We start from the raw sequence: 23,929 nt of genomic DNA on the forward strand, positions 1-23,929 counted from the left end.
TCCTAGGAGTGGAATTCCCAGATCAAATGGTATTTCTATTTTTAGTTTTTTGAGGAACCTCCATATTGTTTTCCACAATGGTTGAACTAGCTTACATTTCCACAAGCAGTGTAGGAGGTTCTTTCTCCGCATTCTCACCAGCATTTGTTGTTCTTAGTCTTTTCGATACTGGCCATCCTAACTGGTGTGAAGTGATATCTCATTGTGGTTTTTATTTACATTTCCCTGATAATTAGCAATGTGGAACATCTTCTCATGTGCCTGTTGGCCATCTGAATTTCTTCTTGGAAGAAGTGTCTGTTCATATCCTCCGCACATTTTTTGATTGGGTTATTTGCTTTTTGGTTGTTGAGGCGTGAGTTTTTTATGTATTTTGGATGTTAACCCCTTGTTGGATATGTCTTTTACAAATATATTCTCCCATACTGTAGGATGCCTTTTTGTTCTGTTGATGGTGTCCTTTGCTGTATAGAAGCTTTTTAGTTTGATGTGGTCCCATGTGTTCATTTTTGCTTTGGTTTCCCTTGCTTGAGGAGATGCGTTTGGGAAAAAGTTGCTGATGTTTATATTCAGGAGATTTTTGCTTCTAAGAGTTTTATGGTTTCATGACTTACATTCAGGTCTTTGATCCATTTTGAGTTTACTTTTGTATATGTTGATAGACAGTAATCCAGTTTCATTCTCTTACATGTAGCTGTCCAGTTTTGCCAACCCTAGTTGTTGAAGAGGCTGTCATTTCCCCATTGTATATCCATGGCTCCTTTATCATATATTAATTGACCACATATGCTTGGGTTTATATCTGGGCTCTCTATTCTGTTCCATTGGTCTATGGGTCTGTTCTTATGCCAGTACAAAATTGTCTTGATTACTGTGGCTTTGTAGTAGAGCTTGAGATCAAGGAGTGTAATCCTCCCAGCGTTATTCTTCCTTCTCAGGTTTGCTTTGGCTATTTGGGGTCTTTTGTGGTTCCATATGAATTTTTTGAATTATTTACTCTAGTTTATTGAAGAATGCTGTTGGTATTTTGATAAGAATTACACTGATTCTATAGATTGCTTTAGGCAGGTTAGCCAGTTTGACAATATTAATTCTCCCTATCCATGAGCACAGGATGTGTTTCCATTTATTGGTATCTTATTTTATTTCTCTCAAGAGTTTCTTGTAGTTTGCAGTGTATAAGTCTTTCACTTCCTTGGTTAGGTTTACTCCTAGGTATTTTTATTCTTTTTAATGCAACTGTGAATGGAATTGTTTTCCTGATTTCTCTTTCTGATAGTTAGTTCATTGTTAGTATATAGGAATGCAACCAAATTCTGTGTATTAATTTTGTATCCTACAACTTTGCTGAATTCAGATATTAGATCTAGTAGTTTTGGAGTGGATTCTTTTGATGTGGAGCATCTTTTCACGTGCCTGTTGGCCATCTGTATTTCTTCTCTATACAAGTATCTGTTCAGGCCCTTTGCCCATTTTTTAATCCGGTTATTTGTCTTTTTTTGGTGTTGAGGCATAGCTCTTTATATTTTGGATATTAACCCCTTATCAGTAAATCATTTATGAATATGTTATCCCATACTAAAGGCTGCCTTTTTGTTCTGCTGATGGTGTCCTTTGCTCTAAAGAAGCTTTTGGTATCTCTTTGAAATTGATACTTACTATATGAATTGATTCTAATTAACTTCTACATAATTTTGTAGAAGACTACATTAGGTACTATAAAAAGTCTGTGTTTCAATATATTTTTATTAAACCTCCTTTTATGGTAGTGTCAGTTAATTCTGAAGTACTATGTTTTTACAAATTATTTCCTCTCAGAATAAACTTCCTCAAGGCAAGACTGTGTCTTAGTAATGCTTGTATCCCAATACCTGATTAGTGAAGATCTGGTCATAAGTAGGCATTCGATAAACATTTGTTAGATGAATCAATGTAGGGGAACATCTCAAATTGTTCCCAACCATTTCATTCCACTGTATTTTTACACTCTTCATTTTTTGTCTAGTTCTCATTAGAATGCATAAACCTCAGTTTTTATATTTATTTCAGTGTTTAAGTATTTTATTTTTAAAATTTGATCTGTAGTCTGTCTTAAAAAAACTTTATATACCTAGCATATTTTTAGCATTGTATTCCTAGAGAGGAAAAATTTTGTTTTATATTAAATTAAATTACTGAGATGCTTGAAATTTAACAGAAGAAACAGGCTAATTTTATACTGGAGAAATCTGAAAATAAGGTGGCTTCTGCATGGGCACAGTTGTAATCAAAGTAATGGTAACAACATAATAAGATGATGTCAGGTTCTCTTGAAGAGAAGTAGGATTGTAATTTATCAGCCTACCCCACTTCAAACTTTAGTTGTCACCCAAGTATAGAGTTAGCAGTGCTTTTTTAAAACCCTACACTTTGAGTTACCCATCTATATCCTATTGCAAAACCATAATACAGTGTTGGTTCTAATATACTTTTTAAGAACATTTCTTTACACATATTTATTAGCCTTTTGAATTTAGTGATTATTAGTAAACATTGCTTCTAATTGTGAAATAAATTTTTCCCTGCAACCTCAGGACCATGCTCATTGATGTGTATTTTATATTTTTTTTGTTTCTCTTAACATTTAGATTGTATGTTTTCGAAGGGTGCAGTTGAAGTCATTTGATACTGAACCATTTTTAAGCCAATGTGACATATTGAAAAGCAGATTATGTGGGCAAAACTTAATGAGTATAATTAAGTGACAGAGAAAATAATAAGTGCATGGAAGACTGGGAAAAATACAATGGAGAGGAGTAGGTAGATTATGGAGACAAAAGTACCACCGGTTGAAAATCACATGTTTAATCACAGAAATCTGACCAATCTAAATGCCAAAGTATTTTTGTTGGAGTAGAAAACTGGTAAGGGAGCTTGTTATAGAAATAATATTGCTTCTGGCTGCCAGCTCTGTGCTTCACTGAACTGCTGATATCACTGAAGTCATAAACATCCTATTTAAGTCGTGGGCAGGCAGTTCTTTGTAACTTTTTCTTTTATTTGGAGGAAAAAGAGTTGCTCATGCCTCTTTAATTGCTGTGACCAGGCTTTCAGCGGAGTTTGTTTTGTTTTGCTTGTTTGTTTTTCTTTTATACTGTTTTGCTGCTGCTTATGGTGGGACCAGATAAAGGGATGGGGACAAAAGGCCAGTGAGTGAGCACTTCCTTCCCTGCTCTGGATTGGAGGAAAGAAGTAAGCTAGTTAATGTGAGGAAATCCACATCCTAAACCTTTTCAGTGAAAGATGTGTGGGCTAAAATGTGTGGGGACTCGGGATCAGATGAACTCATCTATTAATCCTGCCTATACCCTTAATTCTGCAGTTATAGCCTCAATTTCCTTGCTTTAAAACAGGGAAAATGTTTTGTAGGTTTGTATTAGAATGAAATTGGAAAGCATATATAAAGGTTTCTGGCACAGGACCTGGTGGGTGTATATCATGAAAATATCCTTAGTTTTTTCCAGTTTGAACTAGAGAGAGCCCTTACTGGCCAGGCCTACATCATGTGCGAAGTCTAGGGGATGAACTAAGGCACAGAAAAAGGGAATCTCCTCAGAGAGGGAGAGTGTAATTTTGATGCCAATATTTAACCTTTGCAAATCATTTTTTTTCTGAATTTGATACTCATTTTCTCATCAAATGTATTATATGAAATGTGAAATAATAAAACCTTCCTTTCTGGATTAGAAAGTATTTTAGAAAACATTTTATGAAATCATCCCAGCTTCAGACTGTCAGGGGTTTCAGTGTGTCTTATTTTTTGGCAACTGTACTTCTTACAAGGATGAAACAGATGGAATATACATAGTTTCTAAAAAATGAATTTAGCTTAAGAGCATCCTAACACATTGGAGTTTATAAATTCAAAGGCTCTGAGAATTTCTGAAATGAATTTTGGAGCAAATAAATTAACAAAAATTCCCTACTGAGTCCTATTCCTAAGTATGCTGTTGCAGGAACCATTGTAGGAAAGAACGTTTGATTTGAACAAGACTCTATCAAATTTAGTAGAGAATCTTAAGTCCCTTTTAGTTATGTGCAGTCTCCCTCTCATATGGTTTATCCTAATTTTGGTACATTATCCTTCCTTCTTTTGCCTTCTCTTATAAGAGAGTAGCTCATTAAATAAAACATCCTACATTTACAGTTGTACCCTGTATCATTAAAGGTGCTTACTTTGGAAGCAAGCTACAGAACCTGACTCTGGCTATAAGAAATAAAGGGAGGGATTATAATGTAGGTCACAGATCAGCAGGAAGGGCTGCACAACCCAGCTTTAGAAGGCAGGGACCAGGGGACTTTGGAAGGCATTGTGGTGGGAGCTTATAGACTGTATCTCTAAGATGATTCAGTTCCAGCAACTATTAGCCTCTGTGCATCTTGTCTCATGTCAAGGTCATTTCAGGGTCTTTCTGGTCCCTCTTAAGTTAGGTTTGTGCCAGTAGTTCAATAAATTTCATCTAGGTGGTTCGGGGCCTGCAGCCAGGAGAATTGTTTTGAATTGAGCAGCAGCTACTTGTCCTCTACACGTAAATAAATTTTTGTACTAGATGGACCTATTCAAGTACATGTGGTTTAGGAGCCCATCATGTCACATGTATTACAATCTTTTATTTTTGAACCCAAGAGTTATATTTCCCATTTGAGTCTGAGGCTGTGATTTAGCATGAATGTGCATTTGTGGGTGTGGACAAACATCAGTTCTTTTTATTGATGTTATGTAAGAATTTAAGTTCTCAAGTTCTCTATATGTCATCACATAGTCCTTGAATTAATTTTAGTGTGATCCCAAGACTATTACATGGTATAAAGATGACTTTGGAGTCATTCACAGGGACACTCAAAGGTTGACACAGCCTCTTAATATTTGTGAGATTTGGGACAGTTTACATTACCTGTCTGAATCCTCATCTCTTCATCAGTAAAATGGGCAGTTATTACATATTTTACAAAGAAGACAGATTGAGATTTTTGTGGTAATATACATATAATGCTTGGTGTCAGGAACATATATTTATTCCCAGCCCTTCTTCATATTTTGATTTTGTCACATGATTTTATTTTAGAGTGAAATCAGAGTAATGGGCTAAACTTTTTGATAGGATGGGAAAATATTTAAATAATTTGAGGAACAGGGAGACTTAAGGCCCGAGGCTTAGTTGACCTTTTAGTACCTGATGCTCCTGAATTTATCTGTTGAAAGTAATGACTACGCACAAATTATTTAACCTCCTATATGGCTATTATTAAAAATGTGGAGGAAGCAGAAGTGTGGGTAAACTTAAGCTTCCTATATTTTGCTTTCTAATCTATTCTCCATATTTATATTTGAAGTGAGATTGTTGTCTTGGAAATTAAATGTTTCAGACAGACCAGTAGAACTTCATTTTAATGTTGTGACTATCCAGGATATAATCCTCCCTCTTCCTTATTTTTCCTAATTAATTCTTCCTATCTCCACACTCTAAACTGGGACTAGAGTTATTAGGAGTATAATCAGGCAGTTGTCACACAATGGTTTAAGAGCACAAGCTTGGAGGAGGAGGGGGTCCCAAGTTTGGGTCCTGTTCCGTCTACCATGGGTTGGCCATGGCTGATTTACGAACCTCTCCAACCTGCAGTTACCAATATATAAAATGAAGGAAACAGTAGTATATCTCTAATGAAGATTTTTGAAGAGTAAATGGGGTGCTGCACTTAAAAATGAACAAAATGCCTGACTCCTTAATCCTCCACATACTGTAGTTCTAATTATGGTTATAATTATCACATATAAGAGGAAATATGCTAAAATATGTTTGAATATATAAAGGATAGTGTTTGGATAACAAATGACCTCATTTTTTGATTCTTGAAAGGATCAGAGCTCTTCTCTAGCTTCCTGAACCTCACTTTCCCTAGGACTGGGAGATTATTATAGTTCTATTTGTATTTAAAATATATCTTTGTTATCGTCCAAAAGCAGTTTTTAAAGTCTAGTTTACTTTAACAAAATTAGAATAGATAAGGCATAACAATAATTTGGTAGCACTGTTGCTATGGATTTTAACCTGATATGTTCTTGATAATTATTTTGAGTAAAGTGAATTTATGCAAATGCATAGCAGCATAATGAGTCCTCAAGGTATTATTGCCTTATCACTGTACTCTGTGGTCTCCAATTGCAGAATAACAATTTTTATTTCAAATACTGACAACCAAGAACTGTGAAGAATTGCATTATTTCATTTTATTACCCCAAAGTAGTTACTGTTCTCCTGATTTTATAGATTAATAAATGAACTTTGAGAGGTAATTTATCCAAAGTCACATGTCTAGGGAATAGCAGAGATGGACTTTGACTCCAAAGCCCGTTTATAGTGGAAGAGGAGGCATCTTTGGCAAGCGTGTTCTGATAGTGTTTGCAAAAGCATTTCCCTGGTGATACAAGTTCTTTTTTAACCAGACATTATCATTGGCAAATCCATGAACACATTGTTGAGCCCTTTAAGGCTGGAGGTTTAGAAAAAAGCTTTAATTCTTTTTTTCCTCAATTTATTATCTTCATATGTTTTCTTTTATATTTAATGAGTAATACTTTGTATTTTAAAGATTTTGTGTTGGTGTTTTGTAATTTGGAACTGAAACACATCCCTTGCTTTCCAGACAGCAGAGCCAAATAAAGGAGCTAGTCATACACTAATGGGTTTGGTGAGATCACAGTTTAGTCTAAGAACTTTGAGTACATTTTGAATTGGCATTAAATCTACCTAACTTGATAGCATTAGTATTAGTGAGGCAAAGTAAAAATGTAATTTTCTGAAGAACTTCTTTTTGTTATTCACTCTCCCCTTTCTCTCTTTTTAACTGGCAAAAAAAAAAAAAAAATGGAGTACTAATACTGTGTTTTACTAGTAACAGATTCAGTTTTAGGAAGAATAATGAATTTGTTGGAATGTTTTTACACCTCTGTCCATCCACCATATGTATTTCCAAAAATTATCAACAGTTTTGTACTGTTAAAGAATAACAGACATATGCATTCTAGGATCTAGCGTGCTGCAATTTCTGGCTCTTTTCTCTTCCAGTGTCTGTGTTTATGCTGAAAGTCCAGGTGAATGACATCATCAGTCGTCAGTACCTGAGTCAAGCAGCAGTGGAAGTGTTTGTAAACTACACGAAGACAAATTCCACAGTGACCAAGAACAACGGGGCAGTGCTGATCAAAGTACCTTATAAGTTAGGGCTCAGCTTGACCATCACTGCTCACAAAGATGGCTATGTGTTGACACCTCTGCCTTGGAAGACTGGAAAAATGCCAAGTAAGCACTTCAGCAGTGTTCTGTCACTGAATGTGAATGATTTCTCTGCTTTGGGAATCTCTTGTTCTGGTAAATGGGAACTAAGACGACTTATGTGAAGTCAATATAAGGAGGCCAGTTTAAAGAAAGCATGAAGGCCATTTTACTTCTACAGAGGCTTGAAGGAACCCTGAGCAAGAACTCTGCTCTGGTACAAAGCTTGTCTGGTACAGGTGGAGGTGAGGGGTCTGGCACACTCAGAGAATGAGCAAGAAGCAGGTGGCCCAGGTAGAGGGGGGCCAGATGATGAAAGGATGAGGCAAAAAGTTTAGATTTATGTGCTTAATAATAAATGTAAGTTGTTTGAATTTACTTAATGTATAATGATTAGGCCAACAGCAGGGCCAAAGTGGATTCAGGGAGTCTTGGCTACAGAGCTGTGGTGTGTTCCTAGAGGACAGGAGCAGCCGAATTGAAGAGAGGGTGAGTACAGGAGGCGTACTGTTAATGATCATGGTAATCATTCCACAGTATGTATTAAATCATCATGTACACCTTAAACTTACACTGGGTTGTCAGTTGTATCTCAAAACTGAGAAAAAAAAATTGGTAGGACTTATTGTGAGTAATTGGACTTTGGGAAGGATGACACACAAGATGACAGAATGCAAGTCTAATTAATGGAAACATTTGAATTCTTGACTTCGTAAATTTAGAATGAGAAAGAAAATGAAAAATTAGATAATTAGATTAAGAGTCATGAGAAAAAGATTTTAATGAAATCATAACTAGAAAATCTGAATAGGGATGTGTTTGAGGTGATTTCATGATTTTAAATGCTTTAAAGATAGAATTTAAGCACAATTATTCATTTAATGAAAGAAAAAACGAAATCAATTGGGAAAAAGGAAATAAGATTAAAATAGATTGACATATATTAGAAAATATAAGAAGAGATAATTGACAAAACGCTAGTTCTTTGAAATCAAATAAGTTATGCATACATCTGGATAAACAGAAATGAAATCTATAAAAGTAAAAATCATAAAACATTCTATATCAAATTTGATGGCAATTTAAAATCCAATAAAATGAACAATTTTATATTAATATAAATGACTACATTGATTTTAGATGAGGTAGAACAATAACCATGGATAAAATGTTACAGGTAAAAATAACTCGACTCTACTTGTTTTATTTTTAGTGCCCCTTTATCCACCTCATCCCACCCCCTCATCCACCCCTCCCAAACCCTCCTGCATGGTAACCGCTAGTCACTTTTCAGTGTCTATGAGTCTACTGCTGTTTTGTTCATTCTGTTTTGCTTTATTTTTATATTCTACAAATAAGTGAAATCATACTATATTTTCTTGTTTCACTAAGCATAATACCCCCTAGATCCATGTTGTTGTAAATGGCAGGATTTCTTTTCTTCTTATGGCTGAATAATATTCCCTTGTGTTTATGTACCACATCAGCTTTATCATCTATTGAAGGACACTTGGGTTGCTTCCATGTCTTGGCTATTATAAATAGTGTGAGTCTACTGGTTTTATAAAATGATTTGGAGTTTTTTTAATAACCTTTGAGACTTAACAAAGGTAATACAAAATTAAATGCCCTTATATGTACTTATACACCCTCCTCCTGTGAATCAATCTTACTTATAACTCTACATGAAAAAATCCTTAACAGAACAGTGAAAAGAATTTTACCATTTTTAAAATACAGCATTCTGCTAAGACCAAATAGGATTTTTCTTCTTTGCAGGATTATAAGGATGTTAAATACATCAAACTCTATTAACTTTTTATATCATATTGGAACAAACTAGAACTACTGTATAAGATCCACAGTTGTCTGAAATGCATATCATAAGTTCGCCATCCAGCCCTGAATTAGAACAAGCTCTCTAAAAATTAGGACCACAAAGATCTTCTTAATATGGTAAATAACTCAGTCATATTTAACTATAAAATATTAGAGGCGATCCTACTAAAGTAAGAAACTGAAGTTGTACATATTATTTTACATTGCAGAAGTCCTTCAGAGCAAAAAATATAAAATAGACAGAAAAAGGGCATAGGTATTAGAAAAGAAAAATCAAACTTATTTCCAGTTACGATCACATTCTTGGAAAACTACAAAACATCAATCTTAAAACTCAAAATTAATGGAATTTCAACAGAATTAGTGATTGCAAAATTAGCAGTGGTACAAACCAATATTTTTTTTATATACCAGAAGTAATAACAAGTTAGGAGAAATAATGAAAAGAAATCCCCTAGAATAACAAGGACAAACAAAATATGTCAAACAAGCCTATAAAAAATGTGAAATAACCACATGTGGGGAAAGTTACCAAATGTTACTGACAGACCTAGAAAACCAACTAAACTAAATTCTGGGTCACTGGAAAAACACTTCTTAGAGAGCCTGAATATTGTAAAGATTACAGTTCTTCCCAAATTAATTCATGGATTTAATGCATTAAAAAACTGGCAAAATAATCCTTGAATATTCTTTAAGTATGCAAAAATACCTGGGGATCTTGTTTGAAAAGATCTACCTAGAGGTAACTTGCCATTCCAGATAACTAAAATATTATATAGTTACAAAATTAAAACTGTGACATTGTACTGTGATCTGTACATATTATTGTATATAAAGCTGTAATTTATTATAAGGACCATTATAAATCATAGGCTGAATATTCAATAAGTAATATTGGGATATTTTGGTCAGCTATATGGAGTAAATTAATTTGGATACATATTCCAAAATATATTGCTCAAAGAGTTCATATTAAATATAAGAAAAGAAACAGATTTTTTTTTTATTAGGATGGTCTGTTTAAACTTAACAATAATGAATGATGTCATAAAAGATAGATTTCACGATATTTTTTCAAAAGGTACCATAAAGCCTGGTGACTATAGTTAATAATGCTATTTTGTATGTTTGAAAGTTCGTTCATAAGAGAGTAGGTTTCAAAAGTTGTTTTAATAAGAAAAAAATTTTGTAGATGTTCATGATGAAGAATGTTCAAACTTATTTGATGCACTAGACTAATTGTGCAATGTATTTGATATATTTACAATATATATAAATAATGGATAATGTACACCTTAAACTATATGTCTATTATATCTTAATTTTTAAACATTTTTTAAAAGGTAGGAAAATATATGAAACAATAAGGAGTGATATTCTTAGTAGGCAAGAAATTCATATAAATACCAACATCCTGACTAAATCAGGTAAATGGACAAAATCATCACCTAGCAATTTTCCAATGATTAATAAATGTGGCAGAATATTTCATCTCCCTAATAGTCTAAGATTTGTACACCAAAGAAATGCACATTTCTTAGATTTTTCACCTTAGAAGAGTTTTTTAAAAACTCAATATTGACATTGCGAACGTATTCAGTATTGACAGTGAGGTATGGTTGGCATTCACAAACCTTGTTGGAGAGAGTACAAGTCAGTGAAATTATCTGGATAGCAATTTTGAAACGTTCATAAATCTTAAGAAATCTTCATAACCTTTGACCCAGTATTCCAGTGCTAGGAATCTATCCTAAGAATGGACCTATAAATAAACTAAGGTTGACAGATACTCAAGCACAAGGATGTTGATTCAAATATTATTTTTGTATTAGTGAAAATGGAAACAGTCTAAATATACAATATTAGTATAGTGGTTAAATCTTGATACTTGAAGAAATGAAGTATGTGACCTTGAAAATGTTATGAAAAGTTTCTATGGAAGGACAGAAATGCTTAAGATATTAAGTGAAGAAACAGGGTAAAAACACTCTGTATACAATATCATACTCTCTATTAAAAAAAAACCCACAGGAAAAATCCAGGAAGAGCAATTCTGAAATATTAATAGTGGTTGCCTCTGTGTGGTCTTGTGATGCCCATCCATTTCTTTTTATTTCTGTATTTCCCAACTTTTCCAGAGTGGATGTACATTCCTTTTATAATGAGAAAAATTTTTTAAGTGGAAGGAAATCTGAATGTAAGTTTTAGTGCAGTTCACAAGATGCTTCTCAGGGTTATTAGCCTTAAAAAGCTCTCAGGGCTGTCCCTTTTAAGCTCTCTGTGACTGAGAAAGTATCCAAATAAGGGATATGTGTCCTAATGATAATCATCTCAGTGTCCAAGCTACTTCTCTGTCACCTCCTCTCCAATCTAATAAATCCACTGATTAGTCTGTTAGTATATTCTAAATTTAAATTACACTTTGCCTTCTTTACCTATTTCGGGAAAAAGGTGTTTGAGTTTTCATCCATCATTGTATACATTTCGTGTTTTATCCTCATTGCCATATTTCTTTTACAGCTCTTTGAATATCTTAAAATATGAAAAGTATTCTTGTATGAATGTGTTTTATCCTGTCCTAGGAGATTTAGGGATATTATGTTACTTCTATTAAGTTTACTCACATTGCATAGAGGAGAGTTACCCAATGAGACCTCCTACTCTAGGCAACGCCTCAAAACTTGTTTTTCCTTTAGATCATCTGCACTCCATCCCAGCAGTTACTTACTGTGCCTACTCCTGTGGTCAGGTTTGGCCTCATCCTGTGTTACTACTCATGGTTGCCTGCAGATCATTTGTTCCATTTTGTAGACAGATTCCCCCTCTGCCAGCTCAGCTTGTTTGGCAAACCATCCTGTGTGAAGAAGAGCTTTGCACCCTTATGTAGGGAGGTAAAAAAGAAGAGTGGATGTAGTCTCTGTCTTAGAGAACCTTGAATTATGGAGCCAAAAATAATTTTTTCCCATAAGGAAATAACAAGAATAAAGACAAAGTAGCAGAAGGTTATGTAAGTATTTCACTTGACCATGTATATATATTGGGGGTTAGTTAGAAAACATTTGAGACACTTTGATACAAACTACTGTATGAAATAGGAAAGATGATGAGTAAAATAAAATCATGATGCCAGTCTTGTCATTCCACTTTGTGACCTTTCTAAAAACTCCAACATTTACTCTTCCTTTGTTTGAATTATCCTATCACATAGACGGTTTTCTGACTTTTTAGGACCTGCTGGAACAGAACTATATTTAACCCAGTTTTAACTCCACATTTAATAAAGTATTCTAATTGTGTTGTGTTTCACAGTATATTCATCAGTTACACTTTCACTGTTCCCACAAAGCCAAGCCAATATATGGCTATTTGAAGACACTGTTTTAATCACTGGAAAATTAGCTGGTAAGTACAACACTTCTTACTCAGCTAGTAAATAAACAGTCAAAGTGATTATTATGTAAGTGTACTTCTTCACTAATGAATCAATGTTGATTCCTGGGGAGAATCTAAATTGACTAGGGACGATTAGCCCTATCGAAATAAAGTATGGGTTTGTGTAGTTGGAATCCTTTTTCCCCTTAGTGTTTTAGCCCCCTACATAGGAATATTTAATTTTTGGCGCTAATTTGTCTGTCACCAGCATTCCTGCTTCTGGCATTAAACTTGGTGCCTGTAAGAAAAAGGCCTCGGACTGAGTAATTAATGTATCTGCTGGGCAGACATGGTATATACTCCACTTGCATATCCCAAGGGGAAGAATCCAAAAAATCTTATTTTGTGTCTGATTCCAGTTGTGACCTTCAGTTCTGCTTTACCACCCACAAAGGTGATAGTTTCATCCTTACCTCACCACCTTCCGGAACTAGGCCTTAGGGGAAACCACAGCATTTTGTGACCCTTTCACTGCATAAAGCATAATAGGAATGACTGGTAAAGGCAGAAAATCTTCAAAGGTAGAGTCTAGTAAGAGTCATGGTAAAAAGAATTGTTTGTGGAGTTTTTCAGAAGCTGTCTTATTTGATTCTTAAAGAAAATATATTAGTTAGAAAAAAATAAGTTAGAACTTGATTAATTTGGGAGTAATTTACCAAGAAATTTACTCTTGTGAAACATTAAGGCATTTGGCAGAATGAGTGGATGTGCAGATGTGTGTAGAAGGATGAAAAGTAAGTAGGAACTACCAGAGAGAGGCCACATTTTACATTGCTGGGGACCTCAATGAGATGGGTTTCTCCACAGTCCCTCTTCTAGCGCTTTATTTATTTGTTTTGGTTTTGGTTTTGTTTTGACACAAACCCCATTACAAATTGTAACTGTTGGAATACATGAAATGAATCAGTGTGAATGTGTCCATGAGCCACCGCCTTTCCCCTCTTCCGAGGATGGTGAGCTAATACTGGTCCTGCCTGGGCACGTCTCCATGACAACACCAAGCCCTCTTGAATCCTCAGATCACTTCCTTTTACTGCCTCATTTCTCTAAGAGTGGACCCATTGGTAAAGCCAACCAAGGAAGGAGGGGTGTTCCTGAAAATCCTCACTTCTTAACTTCCATGAAGCATTTATATCTTTCTTCCCAAGATTTGGTCAGGGAGATGTTCAGTTTGTACACTGAAAATATATTAGGCTTATGTGTGAATGTCTTTATGGTTTTGTAAAAGGAGCAAGAAAGACTAGAAACTTCAAGATTGTACAAATCCTTAGAAAAGTTCAGCTAGACATTTTCTTTAGTATATGTTTTCATTTGTAGGAAATGTGGGTCTGTAACATAAATAAGGCACATATTTTAGGAGTTAAGTTGTAGGTAGTAAAGTGTAAGTGATCAGATGGTAGCAGATTGTGCTCTCAAGCAACTTACATTATTCTTGTTTGTTTAACTATGTTGTCATTATTTATATACCTTACGTATTTTCCAGGTATTTTTCTTGCTTAACTGATTGCTTCTGTCTTTATCAGTGATCTTAAAGTCCAAAGCAAAAGCTGATGCTTCTGAAAAAATTGAGTATTAATGACTTAAGAGTTGACCCCTGATTTGTTAAATATAATTACATAAATATTGTCACTGGGCTCTCACTCCATACATGATAGGATAGTCAATTCAAAGTTATTAATATGAGATAATATATATAAATTCAGTGCCTCGCATTTGGAAGATTTTTAATTAATGCTTTGTTATCAGATAGAGAAACCCACCCACTTTAGTACCTTGCAAAAGAAAATGTGTCTCTGATGATATTCAGCCATATCCAGTCCTCAACTAGCTTAAGCTCCAAGGAGGCACTTGTCAGTTATCTGAGCAATGAATAAATAAGTCTAGGAATAGGACCAACTTTAGACATGGCTTGATCAGGGCTTCAGTTGAAATAATTGAGAACTAGTTTTTCTCTCTCCATTTCTCAACTTTCTGCTCCTTAATATTGTCTCAATTTTCTAGTAAGTTTCCATTTTTGGTAATAGGATGGCTTTTCAACTCTTGGATATGTTCCTCCTCACATAAAATCCAGTGGGTGAGAAAGCGGCCCTCTTCCCCTAGAACTCCCAGCAAAACTCCCCACACAGCTCTCTAACTGTGGTTGTCACAGGGCCCATCCTTGAACAAAACACTGTGGCCAAGAGGATAATGAAATGCTTCTGCTTGGCTTCAGGCCATTCTGGCATGCGCCATTAACTCTGTTCGTGTTACAGAAATGAAATCCCAAGTGAATCACATGGGCTATAAAAACGGTTAGTGTGTGGTACCCCTAGAATGAAACCCAAAAAAAGGGTAAGGACATGCTGGGCAACATCAGTCAGTCTCTCTTGTTAGAGGTGCCTGTGTGATCTGAAGAAAGGGAGAGTCCTTATATATTTCAGTTCCAAATTTAAAATGATTATATGACATGTCAGCAATGTTTAGAAATAACTGCTTCCCTTAAAGCAAAATGTCCTGACCAGTGATGCTGTGCTTATATGCATTTGTTTTGTCTATTTCTTGATAAGGTTTCTTTTTTCCAGATGCCAAATCTCAACCAAGTGTTCAGTTTTCAAAAGCCTTAATTAAACTACCCGACAACCATCACATCAGCAACGTAACAGGCTATCTTACAGTTCTACAACAATTTTTGAAAGTGGACAATTTTCTGTATACAACTGGTATTACCCTCAATAAAGCAGGTATTATCTAATTTTTGCATAATATATTTATATGAAATAGCACATAAATCTCATTAAATACCATTTATTTAGATATTTGATATTCATTAGCTTTAGAGGATATGTTTCACTTTTGAAACATAAATCTAGTCATTAAAAATGTTTATAGGCAATTCCCTTTACCCAAAGATTATACCGCAGTTTTCTACATATATTATTTCAAATAAATGGAAAATTTAATTTATAGGATATTTTTATCCAAAGGAGGTAAACAAGGTGTTGAAAATAGTAATGATTATTGTATAACCTTGCAATTTTAAAAATGCATTTAAAAATGGAAATTTGATACAAAGAAGTTTACATGTATCTTTTTATAATTTGAACTACTCTTATCAAATTGATCAGAAGTGTCAACAGTTGTTAGAAAAAGGTTTATAGACTAGAGGAAGCAGTTGGAAAATTCAAGTATATTTGATATTCTCTTTGAGTAAAAATGAATATTGAAAAATACATATATTTCAGATTCAACAGCGCTAATATATTTATGTAAGGCTGACCTGACCTGAAAGTCAAAAGGATGATAGAATTTTACATGTAACAATGCACTTATGAATAACTCCATAAAAACTGTTGTCTTTGTACATCCACAACTGTTAACACCATTTCTATCACTTATTGCAACATAACAAAACCTCTGTGTTTTTTTTTTTTTTGAGAGGGCATCTCTCATATTTATTGATCAAATGGTTGTTAACAACAATAAAATTCAGTATAGGGGGGGTCAACGCTCAATGTACAATCATTAATCCATCTCAAGCCTAATTCTCGTCAGTCTCCAATCTTCTGAAGCATAACGAACAAGTTCTTACATGGTGAACGAATTCTTACATAGTGAATAAACTCTTTCATGGTGAACAGTACAAGGGCAGTCATCACAGAAACTTTCGGTTCTGATCACGCATTATGAACTATAAACAATCAGGTCAAATATGAATATTCGTTTGATTTTTGTACTTGATTTATATGTTGATCCCACATTTCTCCTATTATTATTATTATTTTTATTTTTAATAAAATGCCGAAGTGGTAGGTAGATGCAAGATAAAGGTAGAAAACATAGTTTAGTGCTGTAAGAGGGCAAATGTAGATGATCAGATGATCAGGTGTGTGCCTATGGACTAAGTATTAATCCAGGCTAGACAAGGGCAGCAAGACATCCACGGATGCAGAAAATTTCTCTCAAAGCAGGGGGAGTGAGGTTCTGAGCCTCACCTCTGTTGATCCCCAAATTCTCACCTGATGGCCCCCCTGTGACTGTGCCTGTCTTAGGTTGTTCCTCCCTTGAGGAATCTTACCCGTCTCTGGCTAACCAGTCATCTTCCGGGGCCATACAGGGAAATGTTAAGTTGGTAAGTGAGAGAGAAGCCATATTGTTTGCAAAGGTTAGCTTTTTACTTCTTTGCAGATTTATGCCCTGTGGATTCTATGCCCAGCACTTGTCTCGAGGTATCTTTACCACCTGGAGGAATTATGATACTCGGTAAATTCGATATGAGGCACGAATTCTGTTTAAGGGTTGTAATTAGGAAGGAAGAAGAAAAGCTATAGATGTAGCATATGAAGGAAACATGGGAGGATTGATTATTTCTTTGACATATCTTCTTGTATAGTACCTTAAGTATGTATAAGTTTTAAACTACTAACTAATTTGCACATACATATTAACATAATAGGAATACGGTGACATAAACAAAGCAAATCTATAATTACCATCCATCTCCAGTGAAGCCAAGAAAACCATTTAGGCACCCTAGGCATTTGTGAAAATTTATCTATGATATTATGGATATTGTCCAACTGTACTTGAACCATCAGACAAGTTAAAGCAGCCCATTTCTGGGATCTGTTCACATCCCATATGTTCTTTTAACCATAGATAGTCTATAGTCATGAGATTTTGGAGTGCTACAACTTGCACCCCTCCCAACTCCTGGTTGAGTTCCAACAGTACAGATCCGGTCAAATTCGTTGTCTCACTGTATGCACATGCCAGCCTAGACATCTCCCTCCTCATTCCTATGGCAAGTCCAGGAGATGGTGGGCTGGATGCAGCCACGACCACAGCATCGTCCGGATACCTGTGGAGGCTTTTTGATGATCATCCCCCGGCACAAGTCCTCCAGAGAGTGCTGATGCCGGAAGCTCCTCCTCATATCGTATCTTAGTTCATTTTCTGGGTATCCAAGCTAGGCCTTGATCTTCTGCATCAAAACCTCTGTTTTTAAAATCATCTGAGACAGTTTATAATTTTGATGGTTTCAGTTCTGTCCAATTTTCATTCATTTCATTTGGGAACACCCAGAAATTAGAGTGATAAGCATACAGTTGTTTTGATTATTTTTCCTTACCTGCTGTAGCTGATGTCACTAATGCCCCAGCCCGATGACCCTTACTCCTCTGTTCTGAACCTGTGTTGCTACATACCTCTGTAAGTGCCTGAGGGCTTCCCTGGTCCAGGATGCTGTCTTGGCCTTCACAAGGGGCATGCTTTCAACCAGTGACAGATACGAGCACATAAAGAGTACATACCTACTTGTGAACACATCCTGTGCTGGCTTGCATCCTCCCAAATTGTTCTCCTAGGGTCTGCTTCTTGAAGCCAATCTGAGATAGCTGCCAAAATTTTCCACATGTAAGTTATAGGATGCGCTAACAAAACATTTATAGGAATGGTACCACTACACCATATCATAAATGAAGCTCACGTTGCCCTGGAGGGTTTTTATAAATAAGACTCATTAAATAGGAGGAAGTGTGCTCTGCCTTCCAATATTCCTCTGCTCCCTGCTTTTGAGGTTATTCATTCAATGTTTCAGTTATTCTGAGAATATTGCTAACATTTTAAAAGTTATAGAGAGGTGTTGTCATAAGGGAAATGATATTCTGCTCTATCCAGTATGGCAGCTGCTAGCCACATGTACTTGCACTCTTGAAATATGACTAGGGCAGTAAGGAACTAAACTGCTTTCATTTAAGCTGCCACATGCTGCAGGTGGTATCAGGTTGCACGGTTCAGAGTTCTATGATCATGTATGAAGGCATGTTGTCCAGTGTCTCTTTTTTCCCTTGTATCATTCTTTTTTTCCTTTCTTCTTTGAGTTGGCCTTATCCCAAATGGTGGGGTGCCAGGCTCATCAGTTTCAACTGTACTGGGTATGTGAAGCCACTGACTGCTTAGCAGTGAGGGGTAGAGTTAAGAGCAGTCACTTCAGAAAGCCAGCTGGGTTTACTAAAATGTTTGAGATTGAATTTACATTGGATTACTTACCAGTATAACTAGTTTACAAAATATATACATAGCATTACTTTGCTCATCTTATGATTAGTGTTTCAGGAAGTTTAGAAATGTTAATGCCCTTATATTCAACTGAAATTTTTCAAGAAGCCAGCAGTTGCCCTGTCTCATAACCGAAAACACATTCCAGATAGAGCAGCAGCAATCATGAGAAGTACGTTCCATGGCCTCCAAGGCCCTGTGCTGTCCCCGCCTCTCTCTGCCCTCCAGTCGTCTTTCTTTCTCATATGTGCCAAGACTACTTCTGACCTGGGGCTTTGCACTTGTTTCCTCTGCCTGGTAAGGTCTTCTCCAAGGTCTTTTTTTTTGCTTGGTTAACACCTTATTTGGCCATAGCTCAAATGTCCCCTCCTCAGACCACCCCAGTTACACTGCCTTCCCCGATTTTCTTCAAAGTACTGACAAGTGGGGGAAAACTGAATGAGTAAAGAAATGAAGGAAAGGATTTTTGATAGTAATTAGAATTGTAAAAAAAAAAGTATTGCAGGCAGTGTAAGAGATAATCTATTCACTGTATCTTTGGAGCCAGGATTAGTGAAATGGGGCCAGACATCTAGTTTTAAATGAATAGACATCTAGTTTTTAAGGCAAAGATTAGAAAAAAGTTTAGCCACAAAGAGCAAATAATATGTAACAAGTATACTTTAGTCAGATCTTTCTAAGGTTTTAGTAAATTACTTGAAAAATCTAAAATTAACAAATTATTTGTAGAAAATTTATAGTTTTAACATTTATAATCATATTTTATTTGTTGTAAATATTCTGGTGTATATGTTCCACATTGCTAATATTTCAAAAACAAAAACACATTTTCTGCTTTCCCCACCCACCAAGTAATAGAAAAATGTAGGTAGCTCCTGATATTTTAGAAGGCATACTATGAATTGTATAATGAAATCTTTAAAATCTGAGGTAAAACATAACCAATTCATGTCACTCTCCTTCCCCCTATTTATCAAGCTTTGAAGTCTTAAGTAATATTAACATTTAGTCTGTTATTATTACACTATAATCCACTATTGGATTATAATCCAATATATAGCAGAGCCTATTTTTATCAGCTAAAATATTGGTTTTATTTTATGTTTGTCAGACCTATTAAAAATTGTATTTTGACTCAAAATGCTTTTTACATAAAGTACCTTTAAGGAGTACAGCTGAGTCCCTTGGTTCTAGTGCTTGGAACAGATGGTCTTTGGAGCAGGGAAGACAGATGTTTTAGACCCATATCTGCATTGATGGTGTGGTACTGGTAGAGCCTTTATTTGGGTATGACACTAGTGAGATAGTGTTCTTTTGGTTGTTGGGTTTGTAGGTGTTTAAAAACATTGAATTAGATTTTAGTGACTTTAAGTCAGATGACAGAATTAGATCCCTAGGCTCATATTGATTTGTTAGTTGTATAAGTATAGCCTATATTTATATTTTAAAAATCTTTAATTAGGGTTTAATATCTATTTGATATTAAGATGGATAACTCTGGGTGAAATAGAGGAAATAGATATTTTAGGTCTGTATTACTTATTTATTAATATGTAATTACAACCTGTATTTTATGTCTGATTTTAATAAGCCATCTTTTTTTAGGTTTTGAAAGCATTGAATTGACTCCTCTTGCTGCAGTATGTGTGAAAATATATTCTGGAGGCAAAGAATTAAAGGTGGATGGCTCTATTCAAGTTTCTCTCCCCCTTCTACATACAAATGATATAAATACAGGGGATCACATACCTGCCTGGACATTTGATATGAACACAGGTATGTGAGCTAGGTGAAAATATTCAGAAATTTGAATATTTTTCTATTGAATGTTTTATCATAGAGATGATGTTTCTATATTATTTTTATTTAAACATTTTCAGCTTTATTGAGATATAATTGAAAGTTTCCATATTTTTAATCTAGAATAAAATTAATATGCCTTTTTTAAAGCATATTAAAATATGTCACTTATATTTAGAGGTGACCAGCCCCTCATGCATAGGGATTTTCCAGAAATCACCTCATTAACAAACCTAGGTGTGGTTGAAAGTGGCTTGTTGCAAATAACAAAAGGCAGTCTCTCCACCTTTATGGCTCGTATCACACAGGACTAGGGAACAAAACCAAATATGTGTTCCTTATTGTAAATGACCATGTCACAGTAGTATACTATTGTTAATTTCTGGATTAAGAGCTTTAAGATTTGCATCCTAGTCCATTTACCAGCAGTGTGATTTTGAACAAACCACTTAATTTATCTAGGCCTCAATTTCCTTATCTGTTCAATGAGAGTATTAAAAATAAAACACTTCAAAGTATCTCTTTTGAGTCCTGATTTCTGATTGTTCTTCCTGACAAAGGCCTTTGTCTCTAATATGCCTTCTGGTGACCCAGTTTTTGAATTATCACATATGTAATGCTTAATTTTAATGCAGCTATTTAAAAAGCAATAGGTTGATTTATTTCCATCATTTCAAGTTTGTCTACCTTATTAAAAAGTTTCACATGTTGCAGACCCATCATTAAAATGAATCAATAAACCAAATATAAATATACACCAAACCTACAAATAGCTTTGTTAAGCTGAACTTAATAAAAGGTATGGTTTCACTGAACTTTTTTTCTCTGATGGTATTTTATTGGATCAGGTAGCATTTTTAAAAAGTTTTAAAAATTTAATTCTGAAAGACCTATGTCAATAGTACTAGAAAATAGTACTTAATAAAAAAATGAGTAAGGCTGTAAAACATACACTATAAGTGTTTAAACAGATTTCCAAGATATGACAAATAACCACCTACTAATAAATTTGTATTTCACTACTCACATGTGTAAGACATTTCAATATGCACAATTTAAACATTACTCAGAGAGTCATGGCTTTCCTAAATATGCCCACATCCTTCATTTATAATTATTTTATTGCTCTCAGTCATAACAAATATTCAAATTTTTCTTATGTATTATGTACTATATGTCATTACATATTATCCCAAGAAAATATATAGCCGTAGTTTTCAAAATCTTTGAAAAAGTCCTGTGAAGTATTCTATACATGACTATCAGCATTAAAGATACAGAAATTAACTGGTTGGTATTTTTTATTTGCCTTTTTAGGTACTTGGGTACATCATGGCCGGGGAGTGGTCAAGGAATATAATAATCATTTAATTTGGACATATGATGCGCCACATTTGGGCTACTGGATAGCAGCTCCACTTCCAGGAACTAGAGGTATTGTGAGCATGAAACAACAGTAATTTTAACGAAGTATAAATAGTCATACTGGAACTGATATCAGTTCTCAGTTTTATTCTAAGCATTGCCACATACCTACTGTGTGATGCTGGAAGAAGTCTTCTGATCTCAGCTTTATTTTTTTCATGTGTATAAGAAAGGTTAAGCTTCATGAAATCTAAGGTCTTTATAGCTATGTTTGATGAATCTGTGAAGTATGAAGTTTGTTCAAATCAGGAATTTTCTTAGTTTATTTTTCATGAATAAATTGTATCCAGATCAGTTAGAGCTTTTGTTTGCAAGCAACCTGGACAGATTTTAGGTAATTTTTAAAAAGTATTAAGGTATAAGGAGTTCATAGGATTCCAAGGAAGCCTGAAGAACCTTCTAAAAGGCAGGAATTCCAGAAAGCCCAGTTAGCAGGCCTACTTGACTGTATTTGCAAGATTACTATATGATGACTGACCCAACCCTTTGCAGTCTTTTCCTCACACTGTTCCTGGTCTAGGGATGCAGAATTTGGTTGGCCTAGACTTGGGTCACGAGCACACCCCACTGAGGGAGGGATGCTGAATAACAGTATCCCCAGACTGTTTCCAAGGTAAAAGTGATACTCCAAATGAAGACTGCCTAACATGTGAACAGAAAGGTGGACGAAAAATAAGAGTTGTCTACTAGGAATGATCTATTCATATTCTAGGAGAGATGAGTATGTCATTTCCCTGCATTTAACATGGTATCAAATTCCCTATGTGATTTGTACCTAAGGAAATCCCATATTCATCTTGAGTTGTGTAAGTCAAAATACTCAAACATTCCATTTTTATCCATGAAATCACCTTAAAAAAAAAAAAGAAAAATCTTCTAACCTGTGGTGTAGACTGGTTGCACCATGGGCCTGCTGCCAGCTTTGCTAAGTCAGCTTTCCAGCCATCAGCATCTTGTTGCTCTTGTCTGGTATCTTTCTCCTTTAACCTGTGGGTTTGAATGTTGGTAGAAACAAAGCAAAATTTTCAGTGTCGTCATAGTGAAGCTTTGAGAGAGTGCAATATGAATGCACATCATCCCTTCTCTCATGTGCCGCAGATACCTCTTTTGGTTCATCAAGCGTCTTGGCTCCAAGCTGAGAGACGGCTGCCGCCCCTTTCATGCTGGTCAGGAGTGGCCACCGTGCACACCCTGATCCAGGGTGCGGGTGACGTTTTACATACACTTCTCTTCAGCATTCTGTCCTCTAACGTGGTTGTGGTCATCTGTTAATAATTTGAAAGCTCTCAGGTTTTTTTTTCTGAAAAGTTTTTTTTAATAGTTTGATTAATATTTTCATTTTATGTTGACGATCTTTGAATTTTAAACCATGCAAGGTGACAAGACTTTTTTTCACAGTGGACCCAAATTTAATATTCCAATAGAAGAAATAATGAGCCATTAACCATTATGATGAGGAGGGGATGTTATGTTTCTGTTTGAACTGAGTGTTTACTTAGAGATTATTTATTCTGAAACTAGAGGGTGGTTACTTTTCTCCTTCATGATACAAAATAATCATGCAGTCTTGCCAGCTGTCTGGCCTTATCCCATTCTAGATTTGCAACCATAATTAAGTATTAATTAAAAACAACAATTAATATTTAATTAAATGTATTCAACTCACCTAAATCCAAATTACTTCTAATAAAAATAACCTAAGGAGCACAGAATTTTATAGATAAGTGTACTCCCCACTCAAAATATGCCTGAACAACCAATTTATATAAAATGACTAAATTATAAAAGCTGAAATAATTTTCTAAAATAGGTAGAAGTTTTGTTTTAGCTTATATACAGGAGAAGATTTTGTGTGATCTGGAGAACTAAGTGTGGGATTCTCATTTCTTCTTGTGATGCTTTTGAAAAATCCATTCTGTGAAAGCATATCACAGTCAAAGGAACACTGTACTTGAAATATGGATAAGGGATTATAGCTTTGGCTTGCCAGTAACTCAACTTGGTGAGCTTGAAATAGGTACTTACCCCTCTGAGTATTCGTCTTGTTACTGTAAAATTAAAACTGGTCCTATGATGGACTA

General features: G+C 35.1%; 1 protein-coding gene and 1 long non-coding RNA gene across 2 annotated transcripts in view; one reads left to right on the forward strand and one right to left on the reverse strand.

The window, feature by feature from the left end:
* Nucleotides 1–23,929, forward strand: part of FAM171B (family with sequence similarity 171 member B) — a 71,190-nt gene that overhangs the window by 40,215 nt on the left and 7,046 nt on the right. The window contains exons 2-6 of the mRNA XM_017659488.3: nucleotides 7,107–7,340; nucleotides 12,465–12,557; nucleotides 15,149–15,307; nucleotides 20,229–20,399; nucleotides 21,741–21,857. Of these exons, the coding sequence (XP_017514977.2) occupies nucleotides 7,107–7,340; nucleotides 12,465–12,557; nucleotides 15,149–15,307; nucleotides 20,229–20,399; nucleotides 21,741–21,857 (774 nt within the window). The remainder of the gene's footprint in view (nucleotides 1–7,106; nucleotides 7,341–12,464; nucleotides 12,558–15,148; nucleotides 15,308–20,228; nucleotides 20,400–21,740; nucleotides 21,858–23,929) is intronic.
* Nucleotides 17,025–23,929, reverse strand: part of LOC140845034 (uncharacterized) — a 54,660-nt gene continuing 47,755 nt past the window's right edge. Inside the window, exons 2-3 of the long non-coding RNA XR_012123657.1 lie at nucleotides 22,730–23,113; nucleotides 17,025–17,959 (exon numbers count right to left, since the gene is read on the reverse strand). This is a non-coding gene — a long non-coding RNA (uncharacterized lncRNA). The remainder of the gene's footprint in view (nucleotides 17,960–22,729; nucleotides 23,114–23,929) is intronic.

The sequence above is a fragment of the Manis javanica genome, chromosome 12 (genome assembly GCF_040802235.1).
Source record: "Manis javanica isolate MJ-LG chromosome 12, MJ_LKY, whole genome shotgun sequence".
NCBI classification, from domain to species: domain Eukaryota; kingdom Metazoa; phylum Chordata; class Mammalia; order Pholidota; family Manidae; genus Manis; species Manis javanica.